Source organism: Pezoporus flaviventris, unplaced genomic scaffold, assembly GCF_033815535.1.
Source record: "Pezoporus flaviventris isolate CSIRO_AGI_PZ_B2104156 unplaced genomic scaffold, CSIRO_AGI_Pfla_v1 ptg000041l, whole genome shotgun sequence".
NCBI classification, from domain to species: domain Eukaryota; kingdom Metazoa; phylum Chordata; class Aves; order Psittaciformes; family Psittacidae; genus Pezoporus; species Pezoporus flaviventris.
Window position 1 is genome coordinate 1,503,469 of NW_026892589.1, and position 18,985 is coordinate 1,522,453.

General features: G+C 47.2%; 1 protein-coding gene across 6 annotated transcripts in view; it reads right to left on the minus strand.

Annotated features, from left to right (window-relative positions):
- The window catches only part of MTMR3 (myotubularin related protein 3), a 74,800-nt gene that overhangs the window by 1,397 nt on the left and 54,418 nt on the right, over positions 1–18,985 (minus strand). For 3 of the 6 annotated variants that reach the window (XM_061465732.1, XM_061465733.1, XM_061465734.1), the window contains 11 exons: positions 17,011–17,216; positions 16,663–16,794; positions 14,810–14,921; positions 13,537–13,732; positions 11,750–11,935; positions 10,237–10,407; positions 8,005–8,150; positions 5,939–7,358; positions 3,867–3,977; positions 3,265–3,353; positions 1,776–1,802 (listed from right to left, as the gene is read on the minus strand). In XM_061465732.1, the coding sequence (XP_061321716.1) occupies positions 1,776–1,802; positions 3,265–3,353; positions 3,867–3,977; positions 5,939–7,358; positions 8,005–8,150; positions 10,237–10,407; positions 11,750–11,935; positions 13,537–13,732; positions 14,810–14,921; positions 16,663–16,794; positions 17,011–17,216 (2,796 nt within the window). The remainder of the gene's footprint in view (positions 1–1,775; positions 1,803–3,264; positions 3,354–3,866; positions 3,978–5,938; positions 7,359–8,004; positions 8,151–10,236; positions 10,408–11,749; positions 11,936–13,536; positions 13,733–14,809; positions 14,922–16,662; positions 16,795–17,010; positions 17,217–18,985) is intronic. The other 3 variants (XM_061465736.1, XM_061465735.1, XM_061465737.1) reach the window with 3 other exon arrangements.

The following is an 18,985-nucleotide window of genomic DNA, read 5'->3' on the forward strand; positions in this document are numbered from 1 at the left end:
CTCCAATGCCCCAGCAGCTCGGTCCCTATTGCAGCATTCCCAGCACTCCCCACACAAGGTAAAGTGAGTCCCGAGGATCATGCAGAGGCAGAGCTGGGCAGGCAGGTTTGTCATGCTCAGCAGCACAGCAGGGTGCTCATACACATTCCTGTCAGGTGTGAGCCAGAGCATGCAGCTCACAGGAGGCAGGGGTGGAACTGAAACCTCGGGTTAGTTCCCTGCTCTTCTTGCAGCCCCCCTCAAACCCGCTGCTGCTCACACTAACCTGAGGGTCCTGTCCTCCACAAGGACTTCAGAAGAGCACCGAGAGACCTGAATTGTCAGGTTCACCTCCGTGCCTGACACCCCATCCGTTCACTCTTTGCCACCAGGGTTTTGTGCTAGGAAAGATTGCTGCTGCCACGAGACTGACAGAGAATTCTGCCTACACCCAGCAGCTTGGACTAACGCTTCACTGCCAAAGAGACAAGATTTCCAGATGCTGGTCACTGATGGAGAAAGAGGCGGCAGAGAAACCCCATTTGTCACTTCAGTGGGCTCATTTTCTGGGCTCCACGCAGGGCTCCTGGTCTCAAAGCTGTAACCCTGACAACAGCCCCGGCCTTCCTGCAGTGGTGCTGAAGTCTTCTCCCAGACCCTGTTAGAAACCTCTATCAGAAACCCCAGCACAGTGAGAACAGGCTCACAGTGAGTGAGGTGTTACACGGCGAAGCCGTTCCACAGCCCCCATCTCTGCTGCTCAAAGGGGATCCAGCAGAAGCTCCCTGCTGATGGATGAGGTCAAAAAGGAACCCAAGGGATTAAGACAAGTACGTGTTTGTTGCAGGTCACCAGCTTCCTAACATATGCTCAGGGGTTTTTGTTGGTTTACCCTTCTGTGACAGGTAAGGGTAGCTGTTCTCCCTCGAGCTTCAGAACACTCCGAACAACTCCTGCTTTCTGTGCTGGTGGTCCCTCTGCTTTGCTCAAGAGATTACAAAGAGATGTTAAAAGCCCATGCTGGAAAAGCCACCCTGCTCATCTGAGGAAGGTGGCTGGAATCGTGCTGCCCACACCTCCTCTTCCTACTGAGCCACAGACTGGCACAGGGTGCCCAGAGAAGCTGTGGCTGCCCCATCCCTGGCAGTGTTCAAGGCCAGGTTGGACACAGGGGCTTGGAGCAAGCTGCTCTAGTGGAAGGGGTCCCTGCCCGTGGCAGGAGTTGGAGCTGGAGGAGCTTTAAGGTCCCTTCCAACCCAAACCAGGCTCTGGTTCTGTGATTATCCAATCTTGGTGATACTAACCCTCTACCAGCTCTGCATTCCCTGTTACCACCACAGTATTTTCAGCCCTTCTAAAAGAAGTAGCAGATTTTTTGCCAACATGCTGCAGTGTTATTAATATTGTTGAATAACTCATGGACCTCTCCCAAAAATAAGGCAGAAAAGGGAAAGAATCAAAACTGTGTAATGGCTACACTTGAAAGACAGGCTCTTCTCAGTTAGAAGTGAAGCATTCCTTGTTACTGAAACACACAATTTACTGGCAATGTTAGTGTGAGATCCACACCCCCATTTAAGCTACCAAAAGCCAAGTCCTAGGTGCCTTCTGTGAAGAGAGAGGCCTGGTTATGTGGATCTAAACAGCCACCAGATTGTGCTGCTCCCCCCCCCCAACTTGTTTCTAGTGATTTCTAGGCAAGTGAAAACCAAAGAGTGGGAAAGCCTGAGTTAGTTCAGAGATGTTACCAAGAAAAGGCAGACAGAGAACAGACAGAGGCTGTTGTAAATGCTCACCAGATCTGATCAACACCTTCAATGTCCCTGCAAGGAGGGGAGAAAGAGCTCAGAGGGGAACGAGGGAAAGCAGCAAACGGGGGCAGTGAAGGAAGTGGGATGTTTTCATCCTGCTCAAGGCCTGCGCTGTGTGGGTTTCAACTCATTTTCAGCCTCGGGTCAGCTGTGGAGCAGACTGCCACTGAGCACTGGGGGTGTGAGCACGGGTACTATGGGAACACTTGGTGTTCTTCCTGGTTGCCATTCCTTACTGGTCTCTGCTGTAAATGACCAGAGCTCACGTGGACAGCCTGGTCACCATATGAAAGCTGAAGAAACCAAGTCAAAGGGCAATTTGCAATCAAACTGGAAAGCCTGAGTCAGTTTTAACTGGTGTTGGGGTGTCCTGTGTTCACACTCCAGGAGCTCTCCAGAGCCCAGGCCTAGGACATGGAAATGGGGACGCCCAGTGTGATGGGCTAGGGACACAGCGCTGATGGGCACACTTTGCACCCCACAGTGCTAGAAGGCCACAGGAAAACACCACCTGAACTCTCATACACCCCTCTGGATGTGTACAACTGCAGGCTTGGCAATTCTATTTCTCATCTGAAGCCTCAAGACACGGAAATTTGCTCAAACACTGTGGACACACAAAAAATAATCAAAGCCCTTCAACAACTTTTCATTCTCCCCTGGCTTTGTCTTTACAAGACTAAATGGAGCAATACATAAAACAGACACAACTGAAGAAAGATGCTTATAATTCTCTGCACTTCAAAAAGCAATGAAGCATCAAAATGGGATAACTGCCATTCATTTACATGATGGGTCTTGTGTTAGCTTTCTCCTGCCCAGAAATCAGGAGGAGGAACTGTATGAAATAGAAACCTGAGATTCCCTGTCTTTAACTGGAGTATGACCTCATCGAGCAACCTCTGCCACTGTCTTCCCCTGAGCCCCTGCTGCACTAGCGGTTGTAGCCTCTGCTGACAATACGTGTGGCAAAGAATAATCCAGAAAGCTTAGTTCACAAAGGTGTCCTTTCCAGATTCTCTGCATGAGCCATTTAATGAAAAGGGGAGAATGGTTAGAGAAGGAAAGCAGCAGGTTTGCAACCAGCAACGGGAAGATGCTGCTATTCACCCGTTTGCAGTACCGCATTCCTGAATGCCAAGATGACACACCACTATTTTTTACCATTTACACTTCTTAAAAGGCTAAAAAGGCACCTGCCTCCAGGTCCAGCCTGAGGACAAAAGGCAGGGTCTGTTTAGGCTGGGGTGGAGCAGATACCTGGCTTTTTCAATATATATTCCTCACAGAACTGGAATAGAGAGGAGAGACTGTTTAGTTCCTCCAGTGCACTCGGCTCTTCAGGAGCGTGCACAGCCCTCCTCTAAACCCCCCAGTGTGACATCCACCCCTGACAACGGAGCTACGGGGTTTAAAAGGAGAGGGAAAGCCAAGCCGTGGCCTCCCTCCCATGCTCTGTGGAGGCACAGGTTACCTGCAGTGGTGCTTCCTGCTGGCGAGCCAGAAGGTGCTGTCACAGCCGTAGCAGTGCGCAGCGAGGTGGTCTGGGAGCCATCGCGTCACCTGCAAGGAACCCAAGCCAAACGTATCAAGGAGAGGGCAATTAGAAACAAACCCATCTCATCTGCGCTCCCAAATTCAAAGCAAAGCACCACGGGGAGGTGCTTGTTCTATTTTGAGAGCACAAATCCAGTGTTTGCAACAACTGGAGACAGGCGACAGGAACCCTGAGAAGAGAACGCTAGATTCCCCTCAAACAGAAATGATGCCATGAAGTCCAATTCCCTGGGGTTTTCCTGGGCTTTAGATGTATCCAGCCAAGAATATTCACCAAGCATGTGTCCACCTAAGGCTCTTTGAGCTAACCATCCCTTCCACAGCCTCTCAGGGGTCCACGCAGAAGGCAGAGGGCTCATAGGCACAGGTACCAGTGGCTGAAGCACGAGACGCCAGTGAAGCGCAAGGAAGAGAGCTCACAAGAAGTGGCACATGACCAAAGGCTGAAGGAGAGTTTTGAGTTATGGATATCCCCATCCTATGGGAAGAATGAGCGATTTACAGGGATTTAGTCTGTACCTCTGTGTCCTGTTTATCCACCTGCTCCCAGCTGGCTTCAGAGAAAATCTCTGTGCTGCAGCGAGACAAGCAGTTCTGATCCAGATTGCTTTCCGAGTCGGGTATAGAAGTCTGTTGGCAAACAAACACAGCTGAACAGAACCATCCCCTATCCCTAATTCCATACAAATAAAACTGGACATAGGGAGGAGTGGAAAGGCTACCTCCTGCTGAGAAAGAGCAGGCTACGGTTGCACTGCAAGGGTGAGTGCCATAACTGGACCCCTACCTACAGTGAATTGCAAAAAAACCCAAACCACCAAGCAAAAAGTCCCCCAGGACCTCAGTTTTGGACCCTCTGATGACAGGGTGATGTGAGGCAGAACGAATCTGGGATCTTTTCTTCTGCTGGGTTAGCCACACTTTGGGTGATGAACCAAAACAGCTGCTATCTGTGGCTCCAATGTTTCCTTTCCAAGGCTGTTTCACTTTCAAAGCTAACACCAGCAATACATAGATCCCTTTGTCAGCAAAACTCCTGCAAAATACAAGCCAATCCCACAGGGGAAACTCTGAATTTGAGCCATATATATTCCATATACAGTTTTAGGGGGAATAATACTTCCTTAATACAGTTCATCCAGGTAGAGTTGTTTGGAACTGACCTAAAACTCAGCCAGCCCTTAATATACATTAAAAATAGCAAGAAATCTTGAGTGAATGCCTTTTAGTGCATGAGGAATGCGACTCTCTGGAGCTCCAGAAGGAAACCTTTTACCCCCAAGCTGGGAAGAGCTCAGATTCTCAAAACTGGTGTATTTTCTCGAGCACAGCACGCTCCCCGCTCCAGCCCCATGCTGCACTTTGTGACAGCCCTTCAAAATGGGGAGAGTTATCATTAAAGCACCAAATTCCTCCAAGGAATCCAAGCTTTCGCCAGTGACAGAAGCCACAGGCAGCTGCGATGACACCGAGCTGAAATGGATGCCCAGAAGTGAACAGCCAAGAGGCACCGAGTATTCTCACAACAGATGTACCTGGGTCTATAAAGCCTCTCTGCCCCTTCCAGACAACAGGAAACTAAACAGAAGCTGCAAACCTCCTGTAAGTTTATTTTCTCTTCAATTTTGCAGGCATATAAACCACATTATAATGTGCATGTAGGAAGAAGGAAACTTTTGATGATGTTACGTCAACCTCAGGAATTCCAGGCCAATGCATCCAAACCCCAAACCTTTTGACTTTTATTAGTCAAAAGAGGAGAAATGAGGTAAAAAACAGGTAGGGAAGAAGCAACTTAAAAATCTACCCAAGCCACTTGGAGATGCAGAGAACACTTGTCAGCTCTTGAGATCCTGACCTTGGAATAATGACTCATTTCACCTCTGATTTTAAGGTTTCTTTTGCAACCACATCTGCAGAGGTGATTTCATCGCTATGGAAATCCGTGATTAGTCCTGGATTTGAATCATGCCTCAAACTTCAATCTCTGTTTTATGACTAAACTCTTCCCAGTAAGAACACAATGAGTTTAAAAGCTCCCTTAAAATCATTACAGAAGCCCTGACATAAGGCTGTTGCAAAAGCTCTCAATTTATTGCAGTCAATGAGCCTTGAACTTCACTGTTCTGAGCCAACAGTGCAGCCTACTGCTGCATCTTTCTTACCCTGAGTGTGCAAAGCACTCAGAGCTCAGTCTACACCACTCTCCTATAAATCCCACATCCACATTCATAGAAAAATGTCTTTGCCCACATATTTAAACCACAGTTTTCATATGTTTGTGGGGTTTTTAAGGCAAATGAAGATGTCCAGGTATGTGTGAGTGAAACACCCATCCTGAAATAAGCCTTTGGGGCATTTAGGGTCAAACTAAAATACAGCGAAACTACTAGTCATCCTTAACTGCCATTTGCCATGTACCCAGTCAGTTGTCTGCCCTCCTCAAAATGACCTGAAGTGTTTTATAAAGCTTGCACGGCCAAAATATCACCACCTGCCCAGCAACCCAAGAGCTGACAAGCTGGTGAGGTCCAGAACATGCCTGACTAGCCCACTGTTGCCAGCAGTGGCCCAACTACCATTTCACTTACCACTTCGTCTCCATAATCACCATTGAGACGTAAGGAGCTATTCAGGAACTGGCTCTCCAACCGGCTTTTCAGCTCTTGCACTTGCTTCTTCAAGGTCTCCACTTCTTGCTGGTGGCCAGTTTCTATCTGGCGCAGGCGCTGCTGGATGACATCAGTGTAGACAGGCATCCCATCGTCGTCCAGGTGACTTCTGGCAGGTTGGTCTGGGCTGCTGGCTGCCTGCTGCTTACCAAGGTGACCAAACACCCATTTCTGGTGCAGGTTCCTCAAGTGGAACTGTGCAGAACTGCAGCTGGCTGCGGAGACCTGCCTGCTCAGGGAGGCTTTGATCCGCCCGTCCTCTCCATTCACACAGTGTCCGTTCGTGGCGTGGTATTTCGGGGGCATCCCAAACCCCGTGGGTTTCTCTGTCATCTTGTTCTCAGTCTCCAGCTCCCCGTTACACACAATCTCATCTTTACGTTCGGCTAAAGGCAAGGCACAAGGGGAAGGCATCGGGATGTGAGTGTTGCTGCTACCAGAAGTCCTATGTACTTTTGTTCCCAGTTTCTGAAGCTCTAGCGTGTTCTCCCCCTCTGGCCTGTTTTCAAGAGTTCGAGACAGTTCCTCAGCACTGCTGTTGCCCAGGGGAGGTATGTGGCAAGGACCCTTCAGAACGAGCTCCTGCTTTGCTTCGTTCTCTGTTAAGGTTTCTGTAGAACTTTCAATGTTGGATGTCCTTGCCTCGTGTGGGATTGTGAGAGGTAACGGAAGGCTGGCCTGCTCCGCACTGTACAGGCTCTCTGCTTCTCCTTCAAGTTTGCTAATACCTTCCTCCTCCGTATTCTTTTGAGTGTCTCTACTTACAAAGCCCTCCAAAGTTACAGCCTGTAGTCCTTTCACCTGAGGTACCTTCTGGATAGCGTTACTGAGATCAGGATGCTCATCCTGTTGTCCTTTAAGCTCAGAAGCACCTTGTGAAGCTGGATGTGGATTGAGAGTTGGATTGTTCATTACAATACCTTTATCCATCTCAGCCTTTCCACAGAGGTCACCAACATACCCATGTACGTTTTCAGTTCTCTTCTCCTTATCCGGGGCAATTTCATCCCCTTTACCTACTGTCTCCAGGCTCCCCCTCGAGTGCTCCTCCAGACCAACGTCATCTTTAGTGGCCTCTTGCAAGATGTTCTCCATCTGTCCCTCTGCCACACCAGCTGCCACAGAGAGCTCTGCTCCCACTGGAGCCCTGCCCTGTTTACTGAGGCTGTCCCCATCGAAAGGGTCATCCCCAGGGTTACTGAGGCTGCTCAGCTCCAGGGACCGGCGGTGCTCCTGCCACTTCTCATTGAGGCTGGGGTCGCTACTGCGTCGATTGCTTGGAGGCACGCTGCTGTCACAGGCCGTGGTCAGATTGTCAAAGGATCTTGTCTTTGGTAACCTGGGAAAGCACAGATAATCACAACCCAAAGTCAGTGTTTTCAATGCTTAGCTACTGCAGTTTAATACCACCCACCCCACCCACCGCCAATTAGGACAGTAACAATCTGCTAACTAATGGCCTTCTGTGAAGTATGCAGTAGGAGCACATTTTGACCATCTGTAGTGCAGAGCTGCTTCAGTACTTTGTTTGCCATCAGGAAAAGATGTTCCATCAGACTTCAAACATTCCCAGAATAATCTCCTTCCCACAATGCACAGTTACAGTCTGGTCCCATCTCCTAAGCAACATTCGCTCAGAATCGTTGTTCAAAACCCCAGAAGAATAGTTATGCAACAGAAAAAGAACTCAAATTGAAGACCATCAAATGAAAAGCTTATATCCCACAAGGATATAAGGAATTCTACATGGCTATGCAATACCCAGAGCTTAATTCTATTTGCTAATCTTCTCTGTGGTATGCTATCACCTCTGAAACATAACGGCTTTCATAACTCAAGCAACGACAGACTGCTTGTGGGTAGGTCCCACAAATAAGCCTGTGAAAAACAGTTCCCTCCCACCACAAGTATTCTCCTTTTTATATCCCACAATATTCTCTGTTGATCTTACTTTACAGGATGGGATTTCTGGGCTCTAGGCTCACCTGCCCAGAGGCTGATCTTCAGGGCTAGAGCCTGGAACAGGGTACGGGGCACAGGTGTCCTCAGTGGGTGTAGAGGGGGAAGAGCACGGCAGGTAAACAGCACTCCAGAGCATTAAGTTCCGCACATGGCACACTGGATACAGCACCTGAGAGGGGGGAACACACAAGGATCAGAAATGGCAAACTGCTCCCTGCTCCCAGAACACAGGGGAGGGTTCAAGTCTGACAAAGGCGGCAGGTGCCCGTTTGGGTTTGCAGCTGGGAGGCTTTGCCAGGTCTCCAGGTAATTCTGAAGGCCAACGAGCAGCTCTGGCATTTGCAACCAGCTCCACCTGGATATGTGATTATCTCTTCTTTCAGAGACAGAGGCTGAGGCAGAACAATGCTGGCTTTCAGCTTCTCCTGAATGAGTTACTGCAGTGTGCTCTGTGTGAATCTACACCTTAATGATGCCTCTGCACAATTCCAACTGCTGGAGAATTCAGTGGCCCCATTGTTAGTGCAGAGACTGCCTTGTACTTTGTGTTATACCCTGTCCCACGAGAGCTGAACTAAGAACCTCCCTCTACAGGCTCCAGTTCAAAGTAACCCTGTCATCAGCAGAGGCACTGGTATGGTAAAAAGTAAGTACATGCAGAAATACTCCTGACTTGCTTGCTCTTAAAAGGGATTCTGTGCCTGTGGAATATGCTTTCTCCTTCAGTGTACAACCACCTCGGGTCACTCTATCAATTCCACTCTTTCCCCAGGCAACTTCCCTGCAGAAAGGCAGGCAATGGCAGAGAAAGCGAGGGCTGTGGGGTGGCTTGGTTTGGTGGTTGCTGCTTGTGAACAGCTATGGGTTTACAGACATGGCTACATGAGAGAGACTGAAAAGACTTTTAAAGACTGAAGTAAAACCATGAAAAGATGAATACAAGATAAAAGCCCCCCACATACTGCAGGTTATCACAACTGGCTCAGTACAGCACAGGGCCTACTGAGAACAGCCAAGGCACTGAGACTACACCTGTACTGCAGGACACAGCACGTGAGGGCAGCCAGGGACAGTACTGCCTGTCCCCACAGCCTCTGCTGGTGTTTTCAGGGAAAACTTGGATGCATCCACAGCTTTAAAAGTCCTCACAAGCTGTATTTATCTGCAGTGTTTCATGCTTTCAGCTACTTGAAGGAACAACCCAAAAGCCACATCCATCATATGCAAAACTACTGCACAGGCCATACAGTTAGGTTTATGATACCTGATACTTTTATAAGCAAAATGGGTTTAGATGTTTATAAAAACCTTTGCTGTCCTCATCATGATGATGTTTGATGACTGCCACATGCCCACCACAGTGCATCCCTCCATACCTTACATGACCTTCCATCACATACACTAAAGAAAACTGTGAGGCATTGCTATGGAAGGACCACACTGAAAACATCCAAGTGTTAAGAGAAACAAAGATACACTGAATAATCAGAGTTACTCTTCCTGTTTAGATTCAAGATGAATACAGACACAGTGTCTTAAAAAATAACTTTATGACACTCCTCCGGCAGAGCTCAGTCCTCTGCTTGTCAAACAGTGAAATGTTTTCTGTTACAGAAAATGAGGCAAAATGTTTAGTGACAAAAAATGTATTCCCAGCATAGAGAAATTTCTGAGGTTGCATTTGACACTCCTTAAACACCAGCAATGGAAGACTTGAAACATCACAGTGGGCAGAGTGTTCGAAGGAGAACACTGATGAGGAGAGCTGAGCACACCTATACACGGTATTCATGATAAGAGTTGAGCCATTAGTATGTCCCATTGCTATAAGCTTGGGTGGTTTTTTAAAGTACCTACAGGGGTCAACACCAAACCTGGAGAGGGGCTTTGGCCAAGGGCCTGGAGGGACAGGCCAAGGGGAATGGCTTTAACCTGCCAGAGGGGAGACTGAGATGAGCTCTTAGGCAGAAGCTCTTCCCTGTGAGGGTGCTGAGGCGCTGGCACAGGGTGCCCAGAGAAGCTGTGGCTGCCCCATCCCTGGCAGTGTTCAAGGCCAGGTTGGACACAGGGGCTTGGAGCAAGCTGCTCTAGTGGAAGGTGTCCCTGCCCGTGGCAGGGGTTGCAGCTGGAGGAGCTTTAAGGTCCCTTCCAACCCAAACCAGTCTCTGATTCTATGATACCCACTTCTTAAAGCACTGTACTTGGAAGCCCCTAAAGGGATGCTCCCTGCAAGGTGGGGAATGAAGGATACATACAGAGTCTGACTGGGAGGAGTAGAGCAGGTTTTTGAAGGCTTTGTTTGCTGCCCGCAGCAAAGACCAGACAGAACAGGTCCGTTCCTGAGTGTGTTTCTCTCCTCTCTCTTTCGCATTGTTGCACAGGAATGTACCAAAGAGGCAAGAGTAGGTGTGCTGCACCAACTTCACCTGCACAGACCAACACAGACATTGTCACAGGGCAGAAGATACCAGCTTCATGAAAGAACTGAGTCAGGCTTAAGAATCAACAAATCCTTCCTTTGCAGGGAATCCACCCTGTTCAGAAGGGCAGACACACACACACACACCTGCATTTTTGCATAAACTCCTTATAAATTAATGGCAAAAGAGTTCAAGCAGAGCAGAATCTTTTCAAATCATGACCAAAAAAAAAAATGCAAGAAGAAATATAGAACAGAAAGACAGTATTTATTCATAATCAAGCCTATTCTGTGCTGATTCACTCCCCTAGCGCTGCAGGATAGGCAGAGGAGAGAACCGTGATCCCTCTGTTACAACACATTGCTGCAGCACAGAAATTCTGATCGTTATTCACCGTGTCTAACAAAATAACTCAGCATGGACTTAACTTCAAGCATATAAATGACTTGCATGGGATTATTCAGATGTTTAAATGAAGACAAGTACTTCAGTGCTGTATTCAATTAGGGGTTTACTCTGAAAAGGCCAGAGTAGTTGGGGTACTGCAGATTAGCAGTGTGCCGTGGAGCCAGTTACCACCCTTGTATCTCATTTCCCCAGCTGAGCTCAGCCAGGACTGTACATGTACCCACTTACATGGCTGAGCTGGCAAGTGGTAATGCAAGTCAGCCACAAGCACAGGAACGTGCTTTAAACCTCTTAGTGGATCAGACACTTCCTAGAGACTTCTACTCTTAGAGTTTTAGCCCTACAGTCTGTGACTGTCACTTTCCCAGGGATCTGACTTCCAGCCTTCAGAACTCATTTTGAGCATCCCACGCAAATCCCTATTAGGAGGGGTGTCCACTTGAAAAGCAAACAAACACAGCTCACATCCCACACATTTTCAGCAAAGAAACAGAAAAAAAACGAATGGAAAGGTAAGGGGCAGGTCAGTTTTAGAGAAGGAACCTTCAAGTCAAAACAAGACCTAAGTAGGGGGAAGTTTATATTGCCAGTAACCATGACTTTTTGTTTATGCTGCATGGAGGCATTATACTGGAGTTATTTCAGCACCTCTTAGGTGAGGCTATTAAATTCATATCATCTATTTCTTTCTTTCAAGTGTAAAAGAAGTCCTTAAGGGTCCTGCTTCTGTTTTAAGAGCGAACAGACCTCAGGTCCCGTGAAGTATACAAGTACTTTTGTCTATTGTATCTGGGCAGTTTTCCCACTACCTTTATCAGGCTGCAGCGTATCACAGCTAGAAGGGAACATCAGAAACCCCTTGGGGCTCTGCAGTATGTCAGCAGTGGGTACTGGTTTAGCAGCAGTCTATAAAACAGCAATCTCTCAAGCCACAACTCACAAGGAATGCTTCGTTAAACTCGAAAGAGCAAGGGAACTGCCTCTGGAGCTGATGGACGCAGTCCAGCCACTGTAAAAACACTGGGCAGCGCTCATTCAGGTCATCCGAGTTCTCACCATGGCCACAGCGATCTGCAAACTTGTGGCCAAAATCCAGCCACTCCGTCTCCACTAGCACCTGGAAACCCTGCAGAAATGAAAGGACAGATGTAAAGGTCCTCATTCGCTTTGGTTCCATTTGCTAAGATGGTTTGAGACCTGTGGGAATCCCTTTATTCCTCCTGATTCCCTTCAGCACTGGCCTCATTACTTATCTTTACTGCTTCTTCACCTAATGCCTCTGGGTTCTGAAATGCTGCACGATGAAATTAGGACAGAGATGAATTCCCAGGTCTATATGAACAGGAGAGGGGATAAGACAGGTTAAGTCCTCAGTGACTGCCAGGGAAGACCCTGAATGAGACCTCTCTTGGCCAGGCAGGGGCGAGGAGGAGCTTCATCTTGCTCAAAACCACCTGGATCATGGAAACCAGCATGTGGACAGGAGAGGGAATCATAAAGCTCTCCCCTGAAAACAAGGGCAGATCTTGTCTGTCATTAAAGAAACCCATTCCTCCATCCACACAGGACACAGATGCTTGGAGATGATGCTCACCTGTGTGCACACCCCACAGAGCACAGCCACAAGGCTGGTTAAAGCCTTGCAGGACTTCTCATGGAAACGGAAAGGGCAAAGAACATTTCAGAACAGTGCCTGGCAGAGCACCTGAACGTGACAGCTCATCTTAGTGGATATAAAACCCATCACACGTTAGGAAGGGTTTGATTTGTAGTGGGAAGAAAAATTGTAGAGCATACTTAAGTCAACAGCTGTAATCAGGGCAAAAATAACAGCTGAAAACCTTAAGATTTGACATTACTGAGGCCTCATTTTCCTAAACATTTCTGATCCTTGTATGGACAGCTATAGTTAATGGTTTCCTCTGATGCAGTGGTGACAAGAAGGAAGGCAAGGGATGGGTACAGAACTCCACACTCTGGGCAGGGATGACGGCACTCTTAGGAGGGACCAGGAGGAGGCTCTGCCAAGGACAGAGCAGCATGTTTTGACCTGATGGATGCCAACTTCTAGAACCCCTGTGAAAAAGCATCTAAGAAGTTTCCATGGTTTCATCCAAAAGGCATTGCCACAGTTTAAACTTCTGGTCCTCGTGTGTCCAAGGCTTTAAGCAGCAGTTTATAGCCCAGTGTTCAGACACATGCTTCTGTTCTAGACAACAAAGGCATCTTGCACGTGGGCTGGCAGATGGAATCCAGCCATCACATATCACACAGTGCTGGAAAGTGATGGGGCGGAGGAGGAAATCAGCCTGGAAAACCAGGAGAAATGTAACTAAGTGACAGAGGGCAATGAAAATGTGAAACTGGAAAAACATGCAGCTGGGCAATCTAGAAAAGAGAAAAGCTTTGTATCAATACTTGGCTGAGAAACTGCAGTGGTGGAGCGGGAACTGCAATGTGCAGCACTCTGCACTATTCCTAGGTTAAATACAGGAAAGCACAGACCATGACTGTGCAGTTACATCAAAGGGGGAAAATATAATCTGCTCGAGTTACAGACTGTATTTACACCTACACGTAACTGTATCTGCAGCCTACTGTTAGGAAACTCCTGCTAGCTTTAGTGCCTTTTGTAGTGGGAAAACCTGACATCAGTTACAGACAGAGCTCCTCAGAGAAGGACCTAAACCCAGTAAGTACCTCACACCCTACCAGGTGGTTACAAACCTCTGTGGTCCTGTAGTACGGATCTAGCAGCAGTTTGGCCAGAGCCACTATCTGGGGCGTTCGGTCCCAGCCGTCTGAGCAGTGCACCAGGACCGGTCGCTGGTCTCGGTCCACGGCATGAACTACAAGCAGCGCAGACTTCAGAAGCACAGATAAGTGCTGCAGCCATTTGGTGCTTTCCAGAGCTGATAACCAACTAGAGGAAAACAAGGGAAGACAGTTTTTGTTCCTTTACAATGCCTTGTAAAAGAGGAGGTGGGGGTATTTGAATTTATCTTGCTTGAATGGAAGGGTGGAACCAGAGGTGCCTTCACAATCTCTGTACCTCAGCTATTCCCAAGCTCTACAGTGTATGCTGTAGGTATCTGAAGAATCTCTACCCTAAGAAGAGCTACATATCCAGTTCAGTTAGGGTGGCCCTCCTGGATCTATGATGATGCCATGAAAGACTCTTAGCAGCAAACTCAAGCCAGGGGAGCGGCAGGGGAAGCAGGACTGGTACAACTTAGTGCTGCAGTCCTGTGTCCAGCTCTGGGACCCCCAACACCAGAGGGATGTAGAGCTGCTGGAGCGAGTGCAGAAGACACCATGGAGATGATCCAAGGGGTGGAACAGCTCTGCTGTGAAGAAGTTCTTCCCTGTGAGGGTGCTGAGGCACTGGCACAGGGTGCCCAGAGAAGCTGTGGCTGCCCCATCCCTGGCAGTGCTCAAGGCCAGGTTGGACACAGGTTGGAGCAAGCTGCTCTAGTGGAAGGGGTCCCTGCCACCATTACATGATTCTATGAACTAATGTGTCCTAATGGAGACCCATCTCAGAAGCTCCTGAGATGATGGGCTGTTAGAGGCCAGTCATCCCACAGCACTGGAGGGCTGTGAAATGTATCTCTTGAAATGACACTTAAAGTGCATGAAGAACATGCATCACCACTAGAATTTTCTGAAGGAAAGCCAAGCAGTAGAGATTAAAGAACCAGGAATATCAGGTAACCTCAATGCTAGCACTTAGAAACCCAACTGAAAGTCACAGCATTCTAGTACCAATACTCAAGGCTACATTATAATCTCAGATTTCAATTCCTAGGTTCACTTCAATGATAACAAACCAATTACTTCCTTTAGCTCAAATTCCATGGAAATGAAAAAATACAGCTCACTGTTATTAACAGGGAAGGCACCGAGGGAAAAACCTGAATTTCACTTTACAAACCAGCAGCACAAGAATGCAGTGGCAGAAACATGTAAACAAAGGCAAAACCACCAAGCATCCACTTACTTTCCTGGATCTGGCATTTGTGTGCAGAGCAAACGCAGCGACTGAAAGCTCTTCCGGATGGAATGGATGTTTGCCATCCCCATGAACACTACTTCACAGTTTGGGTAATATTCTGTAGGGAAATATCAAGAGAGGGAAGAAACTAACAACTACACAGCGTTTAAATTCATCAAACCAAACCACTGGTGCTGTGGACAGATGAAATAACCTGTTCTGTGAGGAGAGACCAGGACTTGGAGCTGAGGAGGTATTCCAGACATTATGCCATGGCAGAGCAAAACAGGAAGGAGTTAGCAAAGTGTCTGTGTATTTACTTTCAGTGTTTCACTTCACATTACAAAAGGCAGAGTACAAACCTATGGGAATAGTGATAGAAGCTTCAGATTATAGAGTGGTTTAAAAAGACTGAGAAGCACCCGAAGAGACTGTAAAGCATCAATAGTGTTTAACTCCTAATTTATGGATTTGAAATATAGGATATTGAGTGCTTGCACAAGAAAATACAGTGGTCTCTTAAAAGAGCATGCTTTATATCATTTGATTTCCCAGCTCTTTATCAGCCCAACAAATCCTGGCCTCAACCAGAACATCCTGTTAGCGATGGCCTGTGTAACTCCAGTCAGAAGAGACTGACACCATCAGATAATTTAAGCATCGTTTTGTCTTTTTACTGGATGATATTATATATTAAATAAAGCATAACATAAATTACATGTTTTAATAGAGAGAATGAAGCAAAATAGGCAATGCCTGGAGAAAACTATCAGCAAAAAGGAAGCACTTAATGCAGGTCTGATGTATTGAAGGAGACAAGCTGTTGGGGAATCGTCTATAAATTCCAGTAGAGAGGAAGAAAATTAAAACTTCCTGGAGACTTTGTTTTTCTGATTTGAAATTTTATTCTCTGATGAGGAATTACTTGTTCAGCCTGGAGAAGAGAAGGCTCCTGAAGGGGAGACCTTAGAGCAGCTCCAGTGCCTAAAGGGGGCTCCAGGAAACCTGGAGAGGGGCTTTGGACAAGGGCCAAACCTGCTTTAGTGGAAGGTGTCCCTGCTCATGGAAGGGGGCTGTAACTGGATGAGCTTTAAGGTCCCTTCCAACCCAAATCAGACTGGGATTCCGTGATTTAGTAGTTTTGAGGTGTTAAATGAAAAATGCATCTTTTCTTGTACGGTCAAACCAGCTGCTGTTATGTATAGTTTTTCTGCCTGGTATTTTTCCCTAGATTCTCCAGCCATGGAATTCTAACAGGCTGCATTCATATCCAACAGTGACCATAAAATAGTACCTTCTTTAGAATACCAACAATTTACACATGCCAAAGAACTCAGAAAGGGGTAACTGCAAATGCTTTCCAAACAAGATGAATCAGGAATTCAGCTGCTTTGGGTTAAGATATAAATGCTGAAAAATGGTTCAGCTTCAGTAAACTTGCTGCAAAGTTGTATTCTGCTCAACCATTCTAGAATATTATTATTCTCTATAATCAGTGCCTTTATATAAGTTTGCTCAGGGATTTTTTTAGACATCAGCACACTGGACACCTTTGTCTCACTCTAGTTTATGTACTTGACTCAGCAGGGGAAAGCTCATCAGCATATTCCACACAGTTCAGCATTTACTGAACACTGTTACCAGCTGGGTTTATGTTCTGAGAAAGAGACTTCATTTACAGCTAAGCCTGTCCTTTTGAAGGGCTGTGGGAAAGCTGCAAGGATCCAGAACCTTCCTATGGATGAATATTATCTGCATCCACGCAGTCTGTTAAATGTGCAGTACTGAAATGTAACAGTGTAGTTCTATTCGAGCAAATCCTTGTGATTAACTTAAAGCTGAGAAGAAACACAGCTTACCTGGGCACTCACAGCCACCACCTTTGGCTCTGTTTGCCACAGCTGCTGCGTACGATCGTGCATCCAAGATCAAAAGCTTCTGAGGCTGTATCGCCAAGCTCTCTGCTCCTGAAGCGTTAGAGATGGAGGAGTCTGGGGAAGAGGATATGCAACTCATGAGTAACTAAAAGGATACTCCTGACATTGCTTACAACAGTATTCCCTCAAGCCCCACAGTGCATATGCACTGCACACACAGAAACTGGAGAACTCCTGATTAAACCTGAGTATCTGTTACAGTACATGAAAGACAATAAGCTTTTATAGAAAACTCTGCCCCTTACAGAAAAGGGGCAGTGACAAACTCACCAAATTCCACATCAGAGAGGTCCCCTCCATTGGAGAAATCTCTGGAACAATTTCCATTCATTAACTTGTTAATGTTGGACCTTGAGTCTGAGGCACAGGCTTTGGCTACAGACTGGACAAGGTGTTCATCATCTGCATTCCTCCAGCCCCACCAACTGACCTCTGGCTGTCCACAGCGGGAAATAACTGCCCCATTGCTCTGGTGCCTGAAAAGGGAAAGAAGAAAAAGAACTTGTGTAATTTAAATCAGGATGAAAACCACAGAGGGCACAAAAATCAAATGTACTCCAGCAGCTGAACTCCTGTTGGGGACCCCTCTATTGTTCAGCAGTAAGCCTCAACCTGTGATCTAGTGGTGATGTATTCCATGAGCTTCCCTGCAAAACGCTGACTGTGACCACGCAGTCACTAGAAGGTAAAAGTCAAAGCTGGGGTAGTGTTTTCTTGCTCAATACTGTTAGCCACTGAAAGCTGGAGAACATTCTAGAAGAGCAGAAGAGGCACTGAAGAGGCAGCCAACACTGGAACTCACACCAAGTTTGAGGCTGGAAGACAGGAGAAAACCCAGAGATTCACTTTTTGATGGGATCTCTTAAAAATCAAACTACCACTAATTAAATCTGAAGAATGTAGCCATTCTGGTAGGAAATACTGGCAGAACTTGGCATGCCTGGTCTGATGATGTCTAGTGGTAACCCAAACTCTTGCTTTTGGGTATCGATGGTGTCCACACCAAGGCATCACCAGTGAGTCACCAGAAGCATTCCTTGCTGAACCCTGCTGAACTGCATCATGAAGCCAGTGGATCTTGGATACTGTTTCAGTAGCTAGAAGGAAAACAGCCTTTCACATCTCAGGATGCTGAACACCTTCAGCTTTACTCATTATGAAGCTTGGTATTAGGAGTGGCTCTGCAATTCCCTTTTCATCTGCATCTAACTCCTCTACTTGCTGCTCTCCTCCATCCCTCTTCCTGATCCTTCTTGGGTAGTGTTTCATTTGCTGCTGCTCAAATACCTATCTAGTGGATCTAGTTCCAAAACCCGGCCACAGGCAAGGACACCTTCCACCAGCTGCTTTAGGCACTGGAGCTGCTCTCAGGTCTCCCCTTCAGGAGCCCTCTCTTCTCCAGGCTGACCGAGCCCAGCTCTCTCAGCCTGGCTCCAGCCCTTGGAACGTTTTTTTCCTATGCCAATTCTAGTTCCTGTATGTGATGATGCAGCGAAGAATTTTAGAGTCTTCCTGGAAACAAACTGGCCAGCTCAGCTTCTTGTGAAGCAAGACTTGTTCAGTTCCTTCTAACAAGGCAGCAGCACAGAATGGGGAGCGGTACCTGAATCAGACGGGATCAGCAGATCCAGACAGCCCTGAGCAGTCAGAGCCCACCCAAGCCTATAAAACTATAAATCCTGACTTTTCTCCTTCTCACCACTCTAACAGATGTTTATGGAGGTGGCAGGGTTGTCGCGAGAGCTGCCAAGGCCCATCAGGAGCTGAGCAGCACCATCCCTGCAGTACCACTATGGGGTACAGCAGCAGGCAGCAGCACCTGCCTCCGCTGTGCATTCACAGCGACACTTACCTTGGGTTAAGCCTCCTTGTTGCAAAACCCAACAGTCACAAACCAGGCTGTGATATGGGATTTGCAGGATTTTTCATAGCTCTTTTGTAATGGTTCCATACAAAATTCCTTCCCTGAGCACAAGCAACCGACACACTGCAGGAGCTGAACTGAAGGAAAGGCAGCTGACACCAGGGGCCAGCATGAGAAGCGACATGGGGATGTGCTGAAATGAACAACCTTCCATTTACAGCTCTCCTGATATCAAATTAGTTCAGCAAAAAGGACCTGCCAGCCACTGAAAGGCCACCGAGCTCCCTGCTATGCTCCTGCACAAGTGACATAAGAGAATAAACCACCATTACACGTGTACAAAATCTATTTGGAACGCTCAGAGAAACTCATTTATTTTTC